Raw genomic sequence first — 15,086 nt, 5'->3', positions numbered from 1 at the left:
TTTTTTTGGCACCAGGAATCAAACTCTGGACCTTGCACTTTCAAGGCAAGCAGCAGCTCCACTGAGCTAAATCCCTGGCCCCCAATACAATTTTTTAAACATTCTAACCATAATAAGCTCTACAAATATTAATAAAAAAAGAATGGTAATACTTAAGTTTATGCTTCTATTGAAAAGCACTTGCTTCTCACTTCACTTTATATTTTGCTGCAGTTTCACTTTTTCTATGTCTCTAAGCTCCTTAAATAGCCTACTTACTTTATACCTACTACAGCACCTATGATAATATCGGCAGCTTTTTACAAAGATTACAAGGGACAAATCTCTCCATATTAGGCCTCTTTGATATATTACTAAAAAAGAACAGGTGTGTTTATATTTCTTCTCAGTAATGACCGACAATTCTATACTTTTTGAGATGCTCTCTGAATCCCAAAATACTAAATGTTTAAAATACAAAATTTGATTTTTCAAGTACACAAACCAGGTATGCAATATTTCCCAATATACATTTTGCTCCAGAGTTTTAAATTTGTTAAGAAAATTAGGTAACACTGAGTAACACAAAATGTAAAATAGCTCTAATCATAAGTTAACACTCAAGTGATTTATAATTCAATAAGAAGTAACTTACTCTATGTCCAATACCATAGATGGATTGGATTGTTCCTTATCTTGTTCATCATTATAAAACAGAATTTTTTTGCTGCTTACTACCACATACTGAAATGAAAAAAAGAGAAGCGTTACAAAAGGAACATTAACTTGGTTTACAGAAATAAGCATATTTGCCATTTATGTCTAGATTACACTGTATTACTCTAAAGTCAACGTCAGTAATGGACAGTTAATACAAGTTCTATCCTTCAAGGAAAATATATAACAAAATATCAGAAAAATATTAGTCACACAGTACCTGTTTCTTCCAGCCATATCTTTTGATATTTCCCCTATTTGGTACAGAAAGCCAACCTTCAATTCTTGACTCTAGGAGAAAAAGAACATAGCAATCAGTCTTAAATTGTAACCAAAGGAAAAACTATTACAAGTCATTTGAGAGCATGCAGCAACAGGCAATTAAAAACAGCTAAATGGATCAATGCTATCATTTGCTCTTCCATGCTTCAATCACACAAATCAATTTTAATGGCCATACAAATATTGCAGAAAAAAATCCCAAGCCACTTTTCCCATGAAGTAACATTTAGTACTCAACTACAAAAGAATGAAGTAACAATGTCTTTAAGAGCCAGGCAAGACTGGAATGGATTGCGGCTTAAATGGGGTATGGTATAGAAAACTTTAAATATCATATAACATTCATATAAAAATATTTAGCAAAAAGAAAAAAAAAGAAATATGCAGTAAGTGGAACATATCAGAGCCATGATTTACACAAGAAAGAGCAAGCAAAAGTACAGAAGTATCCTATTACTCACATAAGACAAGAATAGAAGATAAATAAATAAGGAATGCAGGCAGAATCAACTAGATATAAAGAATAAGAGACAAGTATTTTATTTGTTTCCTCAGTACAGTATTCTAATAAAAAAAATTTTTTTGGTAAAACACAACAATTTCAATAAAACTGTCCATATGTATAGAGGGGAACTTGATTCTACAGATAAAACCAATTGTAATTCTTCTCAAATTAAAAACAGGTAAAGGCTTTTAAGTTTACAATATTAAAATTTAATGAATAGAAAAAGGACACAAACTTCAGTTGACTAACTGCTAATAGTTAAACTGTTTGTGTATACCATAAATTTCTTTCTTTCCTTTTTTTTTTTGTACCGGAGATCGAACTTGGGTCCTTGCACTTGCAAGGCAGACGGCACACCATAAATTTCTTTACTATTTGATCAAGGCCATTCTTTTATAATAATCACTACTACATTAAATATAATGTTCATCAGACACATATGGGAGATGAAGATGACCCCAATGGAAATAACTATAAGAGGCTGCAGATTAAAAAGCTAAATTAACCATTTAAGTATCTAACCTTATATTTAAAAGATAAAAGATCAGAGAGGTAACCATTTTTAAAGCATGATACAATAATGTGACCAATGATACTAAAGTTCAAATCATGATCTTGTGGAAATATATACCACCCCTCTCCACATAATTTAAAGCTGCAATGCTCAATCTTATAGTAACAACAGATGACATTCACTGAACACTTATTAATTCCCATGTGTTTCACAATTTGTATGTCATGTTTAACCTTTGTATGATTCAGGTCCCATGAACCTAGGGTATTATAATCTTAGGGTTATACAGTAGATTTAACTATCATCCTCCACTTTTTTTTTTTTCTGCGACAGGGTCTCACTATGTACTTGAGACTGACCTGGAACTCACTATGTAGTCCAGGCTGGTCTCGAAAGCACAGCGATCCTCCTGCCTCAGCTCCCGAGTGCTGGGAATACAGGTGTGCGCCATCACGCCCGGTTATCATCCTCCACTTATAAATGAAGAGACTAAGTCTTAGTGAGGTGAACCGCCTGTCCAAGGCTCCACCAGCATCATAAAAGCTCTAGGTTTCAAACCCAGGCTCATTTTCTGAACTTAATTTTACAGCACAATGTTCGTCTGTCCTCTGAACAAACTTTGTATTTCACTGAACTGTAGCTCATGTTTTGTGTTCCTACATGTTCCATGTATTTAATGTCTCCAAACTGTTGTTTGTGCTATTTTCCCCTTCACACAAATCATAGTTGGTTAAACAGTAGGAAATAAAGAGATAACAAGTTTAAAATAAGTTCTAACTTTTTCTTCATCAAAAATTATTTAATTTCTTTAGATAGCTCCTTGCTAAGTTTTGTGACAGCAGGGACTATATCCTACTGTTTTATGTAACCCATGGCATCTGACAACAGAAGTGCTAGATAAATATTTGTCAATTACTTGCTATTCTGTATTTTTTATGAATGTCAATAAAATCATCTCTAAATAATAGTTACAATTTAAAAACCAAACAAGAAGCTTTATATTAAACAACTTGCAGGTGATTGCTGAATATATACTGATCATTCATAGATATTTTACCTCACCAAAAAAGAAAATATTAGGAATTTTCCTATTAGTGTGGCAAAAAATTACAGCTCTTGTCTTAAAAGTATAATTTGATAAATATTAAGATAAGCACAACTTCAAATAAAAAGTAGTCTTAATATTTGAAGATGAAACAAAGGTTAATACCAGTAATTCTTCACTGAAAATAACAGCCCTTGAAATTTTGGCATTTAAACAAAATTATGTATTACAAAACATCCCAACTCTTCCAGTCATTCTTCTATAAAAATAAATACCAAAAATATCCATGCTTCCCAGCTGCAGGTTTGGGTTAGGAACTAAATTACAATCAGTGATAACAGATAAAAAGTACATACTAGCTTCTGTTCCCTTTCCTTATTCCTATTTGAGATGCAAGTTAATATACCTACTAGTTTTTACACATGAAGATATCCTCCAAAACCAGGACTAGCTGCAAACTACATGGCAATCTGAAGTAAAATGCAGTAAATTCCATCTTTTACATAAAAAATGCAGAAATTAGCTTTTTTTTAAAAAAAGAAATTAGCTTCTTCAGATAATTTGTAAAGTAAACACTGAGAACTTCAAAGTCTACATTATCATCAATTTGCTACAGAAGTACGTAAATACCTTGGCTCCAGATTTTATATATTTGTATAAGAATTTTAACTTACAAAAAATAAGATATTATTTCAACATTGCCAACTGATTCTTTTATCCAACTAAGAGCCATAGTGCCTAATTATACGTAAATAATACCCAATACATCCACTTTATGTATTAAAGTTAATCAGTAAAGACGACCAAAATTAACTTGGATATACCACATACTGCTTAAGAAAGAGGTAGAGGATGGTTATGAAAATTTTAACTGTATTGAAAAGTGGCATAAAAAAGGAAATGAAATCAACACTGAAGAATTCAGATTGTCTTCGCATCGTTAACAGAGTAAATTCAGAAATCCTTATATAAATATTTGGAAGCACACTTCTCAGATTTAAGTTACACAGCCCAAGATTAAGATGAAAAAAAAAAAAAAGAATGATGCAGATAATTAATAAAAGATAATATAAATAGGGTACTGAAACCAAGTATTGAAATACTGGTAACATATTTTCCCAATGCTTCATGACTACATTCTCTTTACATAACTAAGTAAACATTCCAAGATAATAATAGAAAAAGAACAAGGAAGAAGAGACTACCACCACATTAAAGTATTTTTGTCACCTATGCAAAACGCAAACCCTATCCTAAGGGTAACCTTAAAAAAAAACAAAAATAAAAAACACAGTACTGGGGATTGAACCCAAACCCTTTGAACTAAGCTACCTCCCCAGCCCTTTAAGAAAATTTTTTGAGACAGGTCACACTAAGTTGACCACGTGGGACTTGAACTTGCTATCCTCCTGCCTCAGCTTCCCAGCTAAGGATAATAATCTCTGTGTCAAAGCACACTATGTAGGCCTGGGATTTAGCTCAGTGGTTCAACATCCTCCCTCATAAGCACAAGGTCCTGAGTTCAATCCCTGTACCAAAAAATAAACAGAAACAAAAACAAAGCACACTGTGTAAATATGATCTGACACAGAACCCACGCAAAGGAGAAAGAAGACACAGAAGAATTAAGAGAAAAAAGTGTGAGGAGCGCTGGGGATTTATTAGCTCAGTGGTTCCACCACCTGCCTTGTAAGAACAAGGACCTCAGTTCGATTCCCAGTACCAAAAAAAAGAAAAAGAAAAAGAAAATGTGGAAAGTTTCGTTTGTTTGAGACAGGGTCTCACTATGTAGTTCAGGCTGGCCTTGAACTCACAACGTAACCCAGGCTGTCCTCGAACTCACAGTGACCCTCCTGCCTCAAAGTTTCCTGAGTGCTGGGAACACAGGAGTGTGCTACCATGCCTGGCTGAAAGTACGATTACGAACCTCACAATTTTAAATCAGAGAAGAAATATCCCCAACCCCAAGATTTTATAATTAAAAACACTGGGAGACAAGAAGTCCACTAAGCAAGATTATAGAGGTTACTGAAGAGAGAGAGAGAGATGGTGCAAAGGTGGGAGAGGGAGACTGGTGACAAAGTGCTCAAAGAGGTACAAGATAATTAGAATCTTTATACTGACCGAGGAAATCTAAGAAATACTTAGATATAGAATCAGCTTATTTACCCAACTACTTAAAAAGTGAAATCACTGAAAAATAAAATGATCCATTATTTTAACTATAGAATACATCTATTCAGTCCTCTTTTAATCTGAAAGTTCATTCACTAATGTAATGAACCTAATACAAATTAATCAGTCACAAACTTCAAAGAATATTTCTGATATCTGAATGACAAATAACTCACACTGAGAATGAATACAAAACTACTTCAATTGTTTCTCCTACATATGAATGCAAAATCTTAGTTTTATTTGCCAAGAATCATTTTGATGTATCTAGGAAATGGTGGATTTACTAGCAATATATCTGATGGAGAGAGGAAACAAATACAGTATTGACAAAGATCATCTCATAATTTCTACTTCCAGTATAAAAAGTCAGGGCTCAGCATGGTGAGATCTTGGTAATTTCACACTGAGCACATACTGATGGGGAAAGAGACAACTGGTCTCATTTTGTAGCAATGGAGAAGGCTAAAAGCACTTTGGTATGAAGTCTGAAAACTTTGAAAACAAAATCCTTGAAAATGCTCTAGTATTCTAGGTAATAAATTCAGAATGGAGCTAGTAAAAACATTTCAAATTTCTTTGCTAAATGATTCGTAAATTATTAGGTCAGGATTCTGAAATCTAAGTGTGCCAATCAAAGTACCTGGGGATCATTTGAGTTTCATCTTCTGGAGTAAGTCACGATGCAGGATAAAACTCATCACCTTCTTTTCTTTTGCAGAATCTACCAATTAATCTTTCAAATCTTCTATTAGCATTCACCAATAATGTGTAAATCTTTGAAATGTTTAATCTAGTATTTTTTAAAACTCATGTACACATTAAGAATTATAATGTTAATAAGCTGGACATGTGGTGCACATGTGTAAACCCAGCACTCAGGAGGCTGAGGCAGGAGGACTGTCAAGAGTTCAAGGCCACCCTGAACTACATAGGGAGACCCTGTCTCAAAAAGGAGGGAGAGAGGGAGGGAGGGAGGGAGGGAGGGAGGGAGAGACAGCGAGAAAGAGAGAGAGAAAGAAAAGACATTACCACATTAAAGAGAAATGAGTGGGATAAAGAAAAGGCTCTGGCTAAGATTTTAACTGACACTAACAGAGTTAAGAATTCTTTTACTCCAGAAGCATTGTGGAGTTAACAAAGAGAGAATTACAATTTCAGTTAGGAAAATGAAATAATGAAGCAAAGAGCCTCTAAAAATCATAACATTAATAAGTGGTTAAGTCTACCTTTAGAAAGCTGTTCGAACAGCAGAAGCTAGAGGTTTTGTTAAACATATACTGATCCTCCTGTAGTGACGTGCACCTTAAAGTTTCTCAAGAGGTTTCTGAAAGCCACAGTTGAAAAGCACAGAATTCCTGGACCACTAGAACAGGAAATATTCCTTCCCTGTTCTGCCCTCCCCAGGCAGCAAAGCTACTGAAAAATATGGGATGAATCACAATGTATTCAACAAGGAATTGAATTTACTTCCCATTTTGAGTCCCATTTTCTTGATTAAGAAAAACTGTAAAATTTTCTAAGTAATCTATCAAGTTTCCTATATAAAAATGTTAAAAAGCAATGTATTTTGTTTAAATAGAATTCCTACAATAATTTATGCTGCTTCATATCATGTACCAGCCAGGAAATATGCTAATTAAAATCTATTTTCAAGTTTATTACAATGTAAACCAAACTTCCAAACCCTGAACTAAGAATGTGTGGAATGTTGGTGCGTGTGTGTGTGTGTGTGTGTGTGTGTGTGTGTAAACCTATCCACTTCATTTCTAGTACAATTAAGCCCAGAACGAAGAGGTGATTCTCTACTAGAAAAAGGAAGAAAAAGACAAAGTCTGAAATCTTAGCCATTCACTTCTACCTTTACTTGGTTCTCTGTTCCCTCACTGCACAATTCTATTCCAACTCTTTTTATCTATTTCCCCCCAATTTAAAACTTTACAGAGTCAGTTTAAAGCGTACTACTACTAAGCTAGGTGGTTTTCTATATATAGCTGCTACTGGGCTCTGATTATGAAAGACAGTTCTTAGTTTTAGTATAAGAACACATAAAATGTCAAACAGTAGCCGCTCACAAAAACATGTACAATTTTCTTTAAATAGTGAATCCTGGAGTAACAGCTCTATTATCATGAAGGCAGGCTGCTCAAAACAAGGTGATACACTTGAGATTTCTATTAAGCCAGGGCTTCTTAGGTCCATGTTAATGGTCTAAGATAGCTTTAGACTGTTTATTCTACAAAATGTTGGATTCACTCTGAGAATTTTTATTCAACAACACTACGTATAAAACCATCATAGGTCTTGGCCATCAGAAACAATTCCTCCTCAAAAGATTCATGGACATAATGACAAAAGGGTAGAAAGCCCAATGGAAAAAAAATAATTTCCATTACTTTCAAGCAAACTTTAATGACAGAACAGAATTATTCTTACCTGGAAGATTTCCATCCGTTTCATCAGCGCTAGGAAAACTAGCAACACTAGTAGAGTCCGAAAGGTCCGAAAGTTTAGCACGTAACTGTTCAATATCACTCTCTTTGCTAGCCAACTGCATCTGAAGCTCATTCTTATGTGTACAATCTTCCACCAATTGCTATTTTGAAAAATATCAAGAGAATGTAAGTAATCAAGCTCAAGTAATTTCCAACACTAAGGATTAAGTTAAGCAGAATTATTCTAAATGACTATCATGAAAACATTTAATATGAAACATGGATGTTTACCACAACAGGATTTTTTTTTTTACTGTAGGGAGACAGGATCTCATTATGTTGCCCAGGTTGGCCTCAAACTCCTGGGCTGAAGTGACCCGTCTCAGCCTCCCAAGTAGCTGGGAATATAGTCACATGCCACTACGCCTGGCCAGACTGTGACACACCATAGAAATGTAAGTTCTTTCTCAGTAATGTGATGCTAAGATAAGCACTTTTTCTCCTTGCATTAGGACAGTTTTATTTTTGGGGTTTTTGTTTTTTTTTTTTTTTTTTTTTTTTAAACATAAGGCATTAAAGAGTAAAATGTTAGAAAATGCTTTTCTGGCTCCAAATGAATTAGTTCAAAAGGTAAAGAAAATGTCTTAGGAAGGTAGAATTATAAATGATAAGAGTCAAAGGTTGGATCTAGGTCTACTTTACACTAGAGACCCTGTTCACAATTTTATGCTATTAACATGACAGGAAAATAAAAAATTAAGGTTGGTATTTGGATTACAGGAAAGTCTTGACTAGAGAAAATCTCTACCCAAACCACAGAACATATCACAACAGGAAGGGCTGGGGTGTAGCTCAGTGGAAGAGTGCTTGTCTAGTATAGGAAAGGCACTGGTTTGAATCCTAGAACTTCTAGTCTGGAAAAAACAAACAAAACCCTTGATTGTCTTAAAACAGCTGCTAAATGGTAAAAACTATTCAAGTAATGATAACTGCTGGGGATGTAACTCAGTGGCACCACGCCTGTCTATTAAGCACAAGGTCCTGAGTTTGATGCACCGGTGGGGTGTCAAGTTATTATAACTGATAGGCAATAGGGCATTTTTCTAGTTGTTCAAGATAAATGTTTCTAGTAGCAAGATACTGATTAAGTTGTGAGGCTATAAATTAAAATATAACATTTTTTATGCCATGAAGGCCATTCTAAACAAGACAAAGAGATAAATACATATAACAATAATAATTTAAGACAATAACCCTGCATGCCCCAGTGTGTACACACACAAATCTTACCGCTTGCATTTCATTCAGTTCCTTTTGATGTTTCACTACCATCTGGTTGAATTTCTCTCTTTCTTGGTTCAGTTCCAGTTGTAGCTTTCGATTTTCCTTTTCTTTCTTTCTCAAATCTTGTGTATTAGCTTTCTTTCTATCAATTTTAAAATCTTTGCGATTCATTATTTCTGCCAACTTGTTAACAGCCTATTCAAATATGAAAATGTTATTAGTAACAATTTATATTCTGTTCAGTTTAAGTCTCCCCTAAATATGCATTTTTCTCCTTCAAAATTAAGAAGCAGGGATTTTTTGTGAGTATGAAATACTGGAACACAGTAATTGGTAATATCAATGACTGATATTAGAGCTGGAGACATAGCTCAGTAGTAGAGTGCTTGGCTAGCATGCAGAAAGCATAGGGTTTGATCTCCGAACAACAAAAACAGTACCCCAAAAAGCCCCCAAATTTCTCTAATATAAGAATCAGATAGGCTTGCAAAAATCCATTCATTGTTCAACAACTACTCTATACTTATTATGCTGTAGGAACTCTATTAGGTACTAGATATAAAGAACATTTTTCCCTTTGGACAAGTAGGAAAGCAGGGGACGATACATCTGACTAACCAGGTCATCCTGAGGTCCGTAGGAAAGTAAACAGGCATGTATATAACAGCTGAATATATAACAATCAATCCCCTTGGTCAGAAGGAAAAAATACATTCACAATGAGACAGACTAAAAACAATTAAGATTAGCTATGTGAACTCTAAAACGTAAGTAGAGCTGAAATTGGTGTAGGACCTTCTACTGCTGAAGTCATAGTATGTTTGTTCTACAGTAATGTAAAATATAGACAGATAAACAGATAAAGATATTTTCCCATTAAGACAGAAAAAAAGTCCTAACTGCCACCATTTCCACACAGACTGGGTTTCTCTAAGGACGAGTATCCTCTGAGAAATTTTAATGTAGTAAAAGCTTTATTTGTGGAACTTATACATGAATATATGGGTTTTTAAAATAAATCTAAGGTCCTGAGTTCAATACCCGGTACAAAAAAAAAAAATCTTAACATTTGCTGTCCAGGTCAAATACAGAAATGCACCATGGAGAAAGTTATTATTAAAAAAACAACAACAACAACAAAGCAACACTGCACCCTTAAACACCACCTTTGCTAAAACCTTCTTTGCTTTTCTTTCAATCCATTGGGTGTGTATCATCTTCTAGGCTTCCCAGACATAAAAATAGATTACACGTACAGTTAAAATGGATTCAAAAAATACGGTAAATGTATAAATTAAGAAAATTTATTGTAGTAAAAGACATGCTGTCATTAATCCCCCTCCAAATTTTCCTCCTCCAGGGCCAGGGATTTAGCTCTATGGCACAGAGTAGCTCTTTAGCTCCTGCCTCATAAGCACAAGGTGCTGAGTTTTAATGCCCCGGTACCCTTCGAAAAAAACTCCTCCTCCTCCTTTCAAACATATTTGTTCCACTGTTCTTGCCACCGTCGGCAGCAGTTCTGGAAGTCTTCTTTCCTGAGGGTCTTTAGTGAGGCTGTCATGACAGCCTCCATGTCCCGAATCAATTCAAAACATTTACCTTTTATGGTCATTTTGATAGGGGGGAAGCACCAGAAATTACGTGCCAGATCTGATGAGCGAGGCAGATGAAATTACAGATTACACACTGTAATGTTTTCACGAGCCTGCCTTTCTGTTGGATGACATTCAGCAGCAGCATCATTCAGTTTTTGTTGTTGTTGCTGTCTTTTTAATGATACCTCCTAAGCACACTCAGGAAAGAGGACTTCCAGAACTGCTTCAGAAAGGGGCAAAAACAACGGAGTGTGTTTGAAGTGAAGGGGAGTATTCTGAAGAGGATTAATAGCACTATGTCTCTTTCTATAACAATTTTGTTTTAAAAATTTAAACATTTACCATGTATTTTGATTATTTCTTATACATTTTGTGCCTTTCTTCATTTAATACTATATCATATATCCCTTATCACAAAGTCTACTTCATTTACTTTTAAAGGCTCTCTTGCGTTCCCCTGTATGGATGTATCATGATTTATTGACGAGCTGTTATTTTGTCACTGTTAAAAATAATGTTGCAGTAGTCATCCCGTCATCTTCTTCTGAAGATTGAACAGGGTCTCTGCATTAAGCTATATCCCCAGCATTTATTCATTTATTTGGCAGGGTCTCATTCAGTTGCTAGGTTGATCACACTCCACTCAACCTTGGGATCCTCCTGCCCCAACCTCCTAGAGTGCTGGTCATTACAGGCATGCATCACTATCTCTGGACTGTATTTATTTCTTTTAAATATTTGGGGAAGCCCTTATGTAGGATAAATTGTGTAGCAGTGCATCAGAAAACATGTACATAAAATTAAATTCTTCTCACAGTGTATTCTCTAAAATGGTATATGAATGAACTCTCCCTGTGTTCTTGACATACTTGGGGATTTGTCTCACTTAAATCTGATTATCTGTCAAAAAGTTAACTCATCACTGTTTTAATTTTTATTTCTTAGTTTATTATTGGGGCTGAACAATTTAAAATTTTTCACTATTTGTGTCTCAATGGTCCTTTACTTTTTTTTTCTATTGGAGTTTTTCTTGCTGTATTTATTTATAAAAATAAATGCTAATAGATTCTTCTGTTTTCTTTGAACTTATGGTGTTTTGAGCTTCACAGAGATTTGAAAGTTTATGTAACAAATATCAATCTTTTCCTTCATGCTGTCTTGACATAAAGTGACAATAAATTTGCAATGAAGGATTTTCAAAATCTATTAAGCACATTTTTGAAAGATTACGTTGCAACACGAAGGACTGATGAGAGCAGATTTAAGGAGACTACACAATCGTGATTACAAGGAAAACATTTTTACTATAAAAATCAACTAAAAACTTAGTAGACCATGAGGAATGTTAATTACTAGAAGACTTAGTAAAATGAAAAGATAGCAAGTTAATAGGAAAAAAAAACATGACTACATACATCATAAAATACAAAGCAAAACAATAATCTATCCCTATAGTTCCTGATTTATTCCCAAATCTTACTTTGTCATGTGACTTCTCTTCACCATGTTTTCCTAACATCAATAGTAGATTTTCAATACAATTTAAATCACATTCTTATTAGACAAACTACGTTTCTTAAGTGAAATCCTATTTTTTATATAAATCTTCTATTCTTTGGAGAGAATCCCATATTATTTGCTTTAATGACAGGCTTAAACCTTATGACGTCAGTTTTAGGGAAAAGTTCATAAAGAACAATTATTAATTTTCTAATATATGATACTCAAATATATTAAACCCATGCAAAGGGCTAAACGCACGCATACCTGTGTTTTAAGAGTTCGTTCTGTATTGATATTCTTTTCAAAGACAGCCTTAAGATTACTGATCTCCTCCTCCTTCTTCAATTTATATTCTGCAACCAAGTATATAAAATATTACTCTATGGCATTAATTTTTGCATTTCAAACTCAAATTACTATATACTAATAACTTTCAGTAATTTCATTAATATAATTCTTAAGGCTATACATGTTATTTAATATATGAAAACAGGTATTTTAAAAACCTAATACACAACATAAACAGCTAAACATTTGTGGGAGACCAGAGGAAAACTGAGGCAAGACTGGCCCCCTCTGTGAGCACAAAAGAGAAGGCTGCCCTCGGGGGTGGCACAATGCAGGTTCTAGGGAGAACTCAAGACAGGTGAGGTTAAGTTGTTTCCCAGAGCACATGCTCATGGATACTGGCGAGCAGACAGATCTTGAGCTGGTTACTTTTACTGCTTGTACCCAGGTTTGGGTGAATAAAGTAAAATGAGCCAGGCAGGGGTGGGGAGGAGGTGGGGGTGTCAGGTGGTTTTTCTGCCTAATAGAAGCAAGAGTCCCGGGGCTGCCCATATGTTAAACTGTTTGTCATTCATCCTCATTTGTCCTGGTCAGGGAAAACAAAGTAGCAGGTCTAGGTCTCAGAAGGAGGCCAGCCTGGTAAGTCAGCTACAAATATTCATCACTGAATTTAATCCTATGATTTTTTTTTTTTTAACCCTACATACCTTCTTCTGCCGTCTTCATTTTATCGGTCAGCTCTTCATTTTCTTTTCTTAACAATTCAATATCTTTGGTTAGCATGTTGTTTGTTTCTTCAAGCTAAACAAAGCACACAAAAATTTGAGCTTCAGCCTCTTTGCTTTGCTCATAGAGCTAAAATCTTTTCCTTTAGTACAGGCCAGACATTGTGTAACAATAGAAAATCTATGTTTTCCACTTTAAAATAGGTAGATATAATTAATATATAGATAATATGTAGATATATGCAGACTTAATATATAGAAAAATATCTGTAGATACAAAATGTAGCTATATCTTAGAATAAGTATTAGCTCCCCAAAATTATTTCAAATGTATACACGCACAGCTCCATCCAGCTCTATGATGAACATGGCAAGTTAGCACCCTTCTGGGCTTCACTTTCTTAAATAATGGTGAAAATGACAATAAAATATTTACTGATTACTTCTACTTAAGCATTTATTGACCATTCTGTTTTTTTCATTTAATCCTCATAACAATCATATGGAATGGTCATTATTTCTACATTTTTTTTTTTGAAACAGGGTCTCATGTAGCTGAAGCTAGTCTTGAACTCACTATGTAGCCCAGGATGGCCTCAAAGTCATGGCAATCCTCCTGCCTCAGCCTCCCAAATGCTGAGATTACAGGTGTGCAGCACCATACCTGGCTTATATCTACTTTACTGATGAGGAATCTGAAGTTTTGAGAAAGTACAGCAAGTGACTAAAATCACACTATTTCTTAGGGGCAAAGCTGGGATTTGAATCCCAGGGCTGCTCACACACAGCACTTGATGATGAATTCAAAAGAAGAAAAATCTAACTTCCACTTCTAGTTTCTTGATTCTATATAGACTACACTATAAACCTCAAGAACAGGTAACTGTTTGGTTTACTGTATTAGTTGCTTATAATGCCTATGTAAAACTATCCACAAAAAATTTCTCATGTCAAAATGGGTTCTCTGAATTTTAAGGACTTCTGCCTCATGGAATCAATTTTCATGAAGCAAGAGAATAACAAATGAACTTAACCTAAATATTTCTTCATATAAAATATAGGTAAGATCTATCAACAGAAGAAAAAATAAAAGCCTAGTATACTAAATAATTTCAATCCTTAACATTTTAGGTTAAATAAACTACCAAATACACAAGTACATAATGATCATCATGTATGAAGTATGAGCAAACACGCATGTACAAATACATAACCTCTAACATTTGAAAATGTGGCCTATTTAAGTCAATCACACTTACCCGACTAACAGTGTGATCTTTATCTGTAATCTCTTGTCTATTTCTTGAAGCAGCTTTCTTGCTTTCTTGGGTCAATTCAAAATACTGTTCTTCAAGAAGTCCTCGAGCCAGCTGCTCAGACTCAGCTTTAGTTTCTGCTAGATCCAACTGAGTAGAAAGAGCTTCCCTACAATAGATTTTTAAGAGAAATGGATACACTAAATTCAGTTCATCTTCCCAGCTTAAATCACATGCTTAAAAACACAATTACTTTTAAATGATAAAAAATTGATTTTATTGACTGAGATAAAGTAAATCCACTTCAAACTTTCCATAAAAGTAATGAATTTAACTTTCCAAACTGTCCACTTCTGGAAAAGACTGCCTGGAATCAGCAGACCAGATCTGTCCTGTTTCCTTAACTCTATTGCTAATAGGACAGGAGCACTATTGGGCAAGGTCCTTACACTTCCTGCATATGACTGAAACAAATCTATAAAATAAAGAGTTAAACTAAATGATTTGTGAAGTCCCTTATAGCTATGAAATCCAATGAGATTATGAAGACGTATATAGGTCTATAAACTATCTGGGAATATCCTTGGAAATTGCACTTTAAAATTTTTCAGAATTAACGTTAAGATCAGAACAACATCACCCTAGTTTGCCTGCTCTTCCCAAAGAACCACTCTTAACTACCTTAGTCATCATTATAATGTCCTTGTACACCAGAGGTACTCAATAAATATTTTCAAAACGTGTAATTTCTACTTATTTTCTTTCTTTCTTTTTTTTGCACCG

The 15,086-nt window shown here is 34.5% G+C and overlaps 1 protein-coding gene across 3 annotated transcripts in view; it reads right to left on the bottom strand.

The window, feature by feature from the left end:
- Nucleotides 1–15,086, bottom strand: part of Rock1 (Rho associated coiled-coil containing protein kinase 1) — a 124,102-nt gene that overhangs the window by 8,974 nt on the left and 100,042 nt on the right. For all 3 annotated transcript variants that reach the window (XM_010638700.1, XM_010638701.1, XM_010638702.1), the window contains exons 23-29: nt 14,307–14,472; nt 13,030–13,123; nt 12,299–12,387; nt 8,943–9,131; nt 7,654–7,813; nt 917–987; nt 635–723 (exon numbers count right to left, since the gene is read on the bottom strand). In XM_010638700.1, the coding sequence (XP_010637002.1) occupies nt 635–723; nt 917–987; nt 7,654–7,813; nt 8,943–9,131; nt 12,299–12,387; nt 13,030–13,123; nt 14,307–14,472 (858 nt within the window). The remainder of the gene's footprint in view (nt 1–634; nt 724–916; nt 988–7,653; nt 7,814–8,942; nt 9,132–12,298; nt 12,388–13,029; nt 13,124–14,306; nt 14,473–15,086) is intronic.

Source organism: Fukomys damarensis, unplaced genomic scaffold, assembly GCF_012274545.1.
Source record: "Fukomys damarensis isolate Sample0158 unplaced genomic scaffold, DMR_v1.0_HiC HiC_scaffold_30, whole genome shotgun sequence".
Lineage (NCBI taxonomy): Eukaryota > Metazoa > Chordata > Mammalia > Rodentia > Bathyergidae > Fukomys > Fukomys damarensis.
The sequence above is the reverse complement of the archived record's forward strand: the minus strand, read 5'-3'. Positions and strand labels throughout refer to the sequence as shown.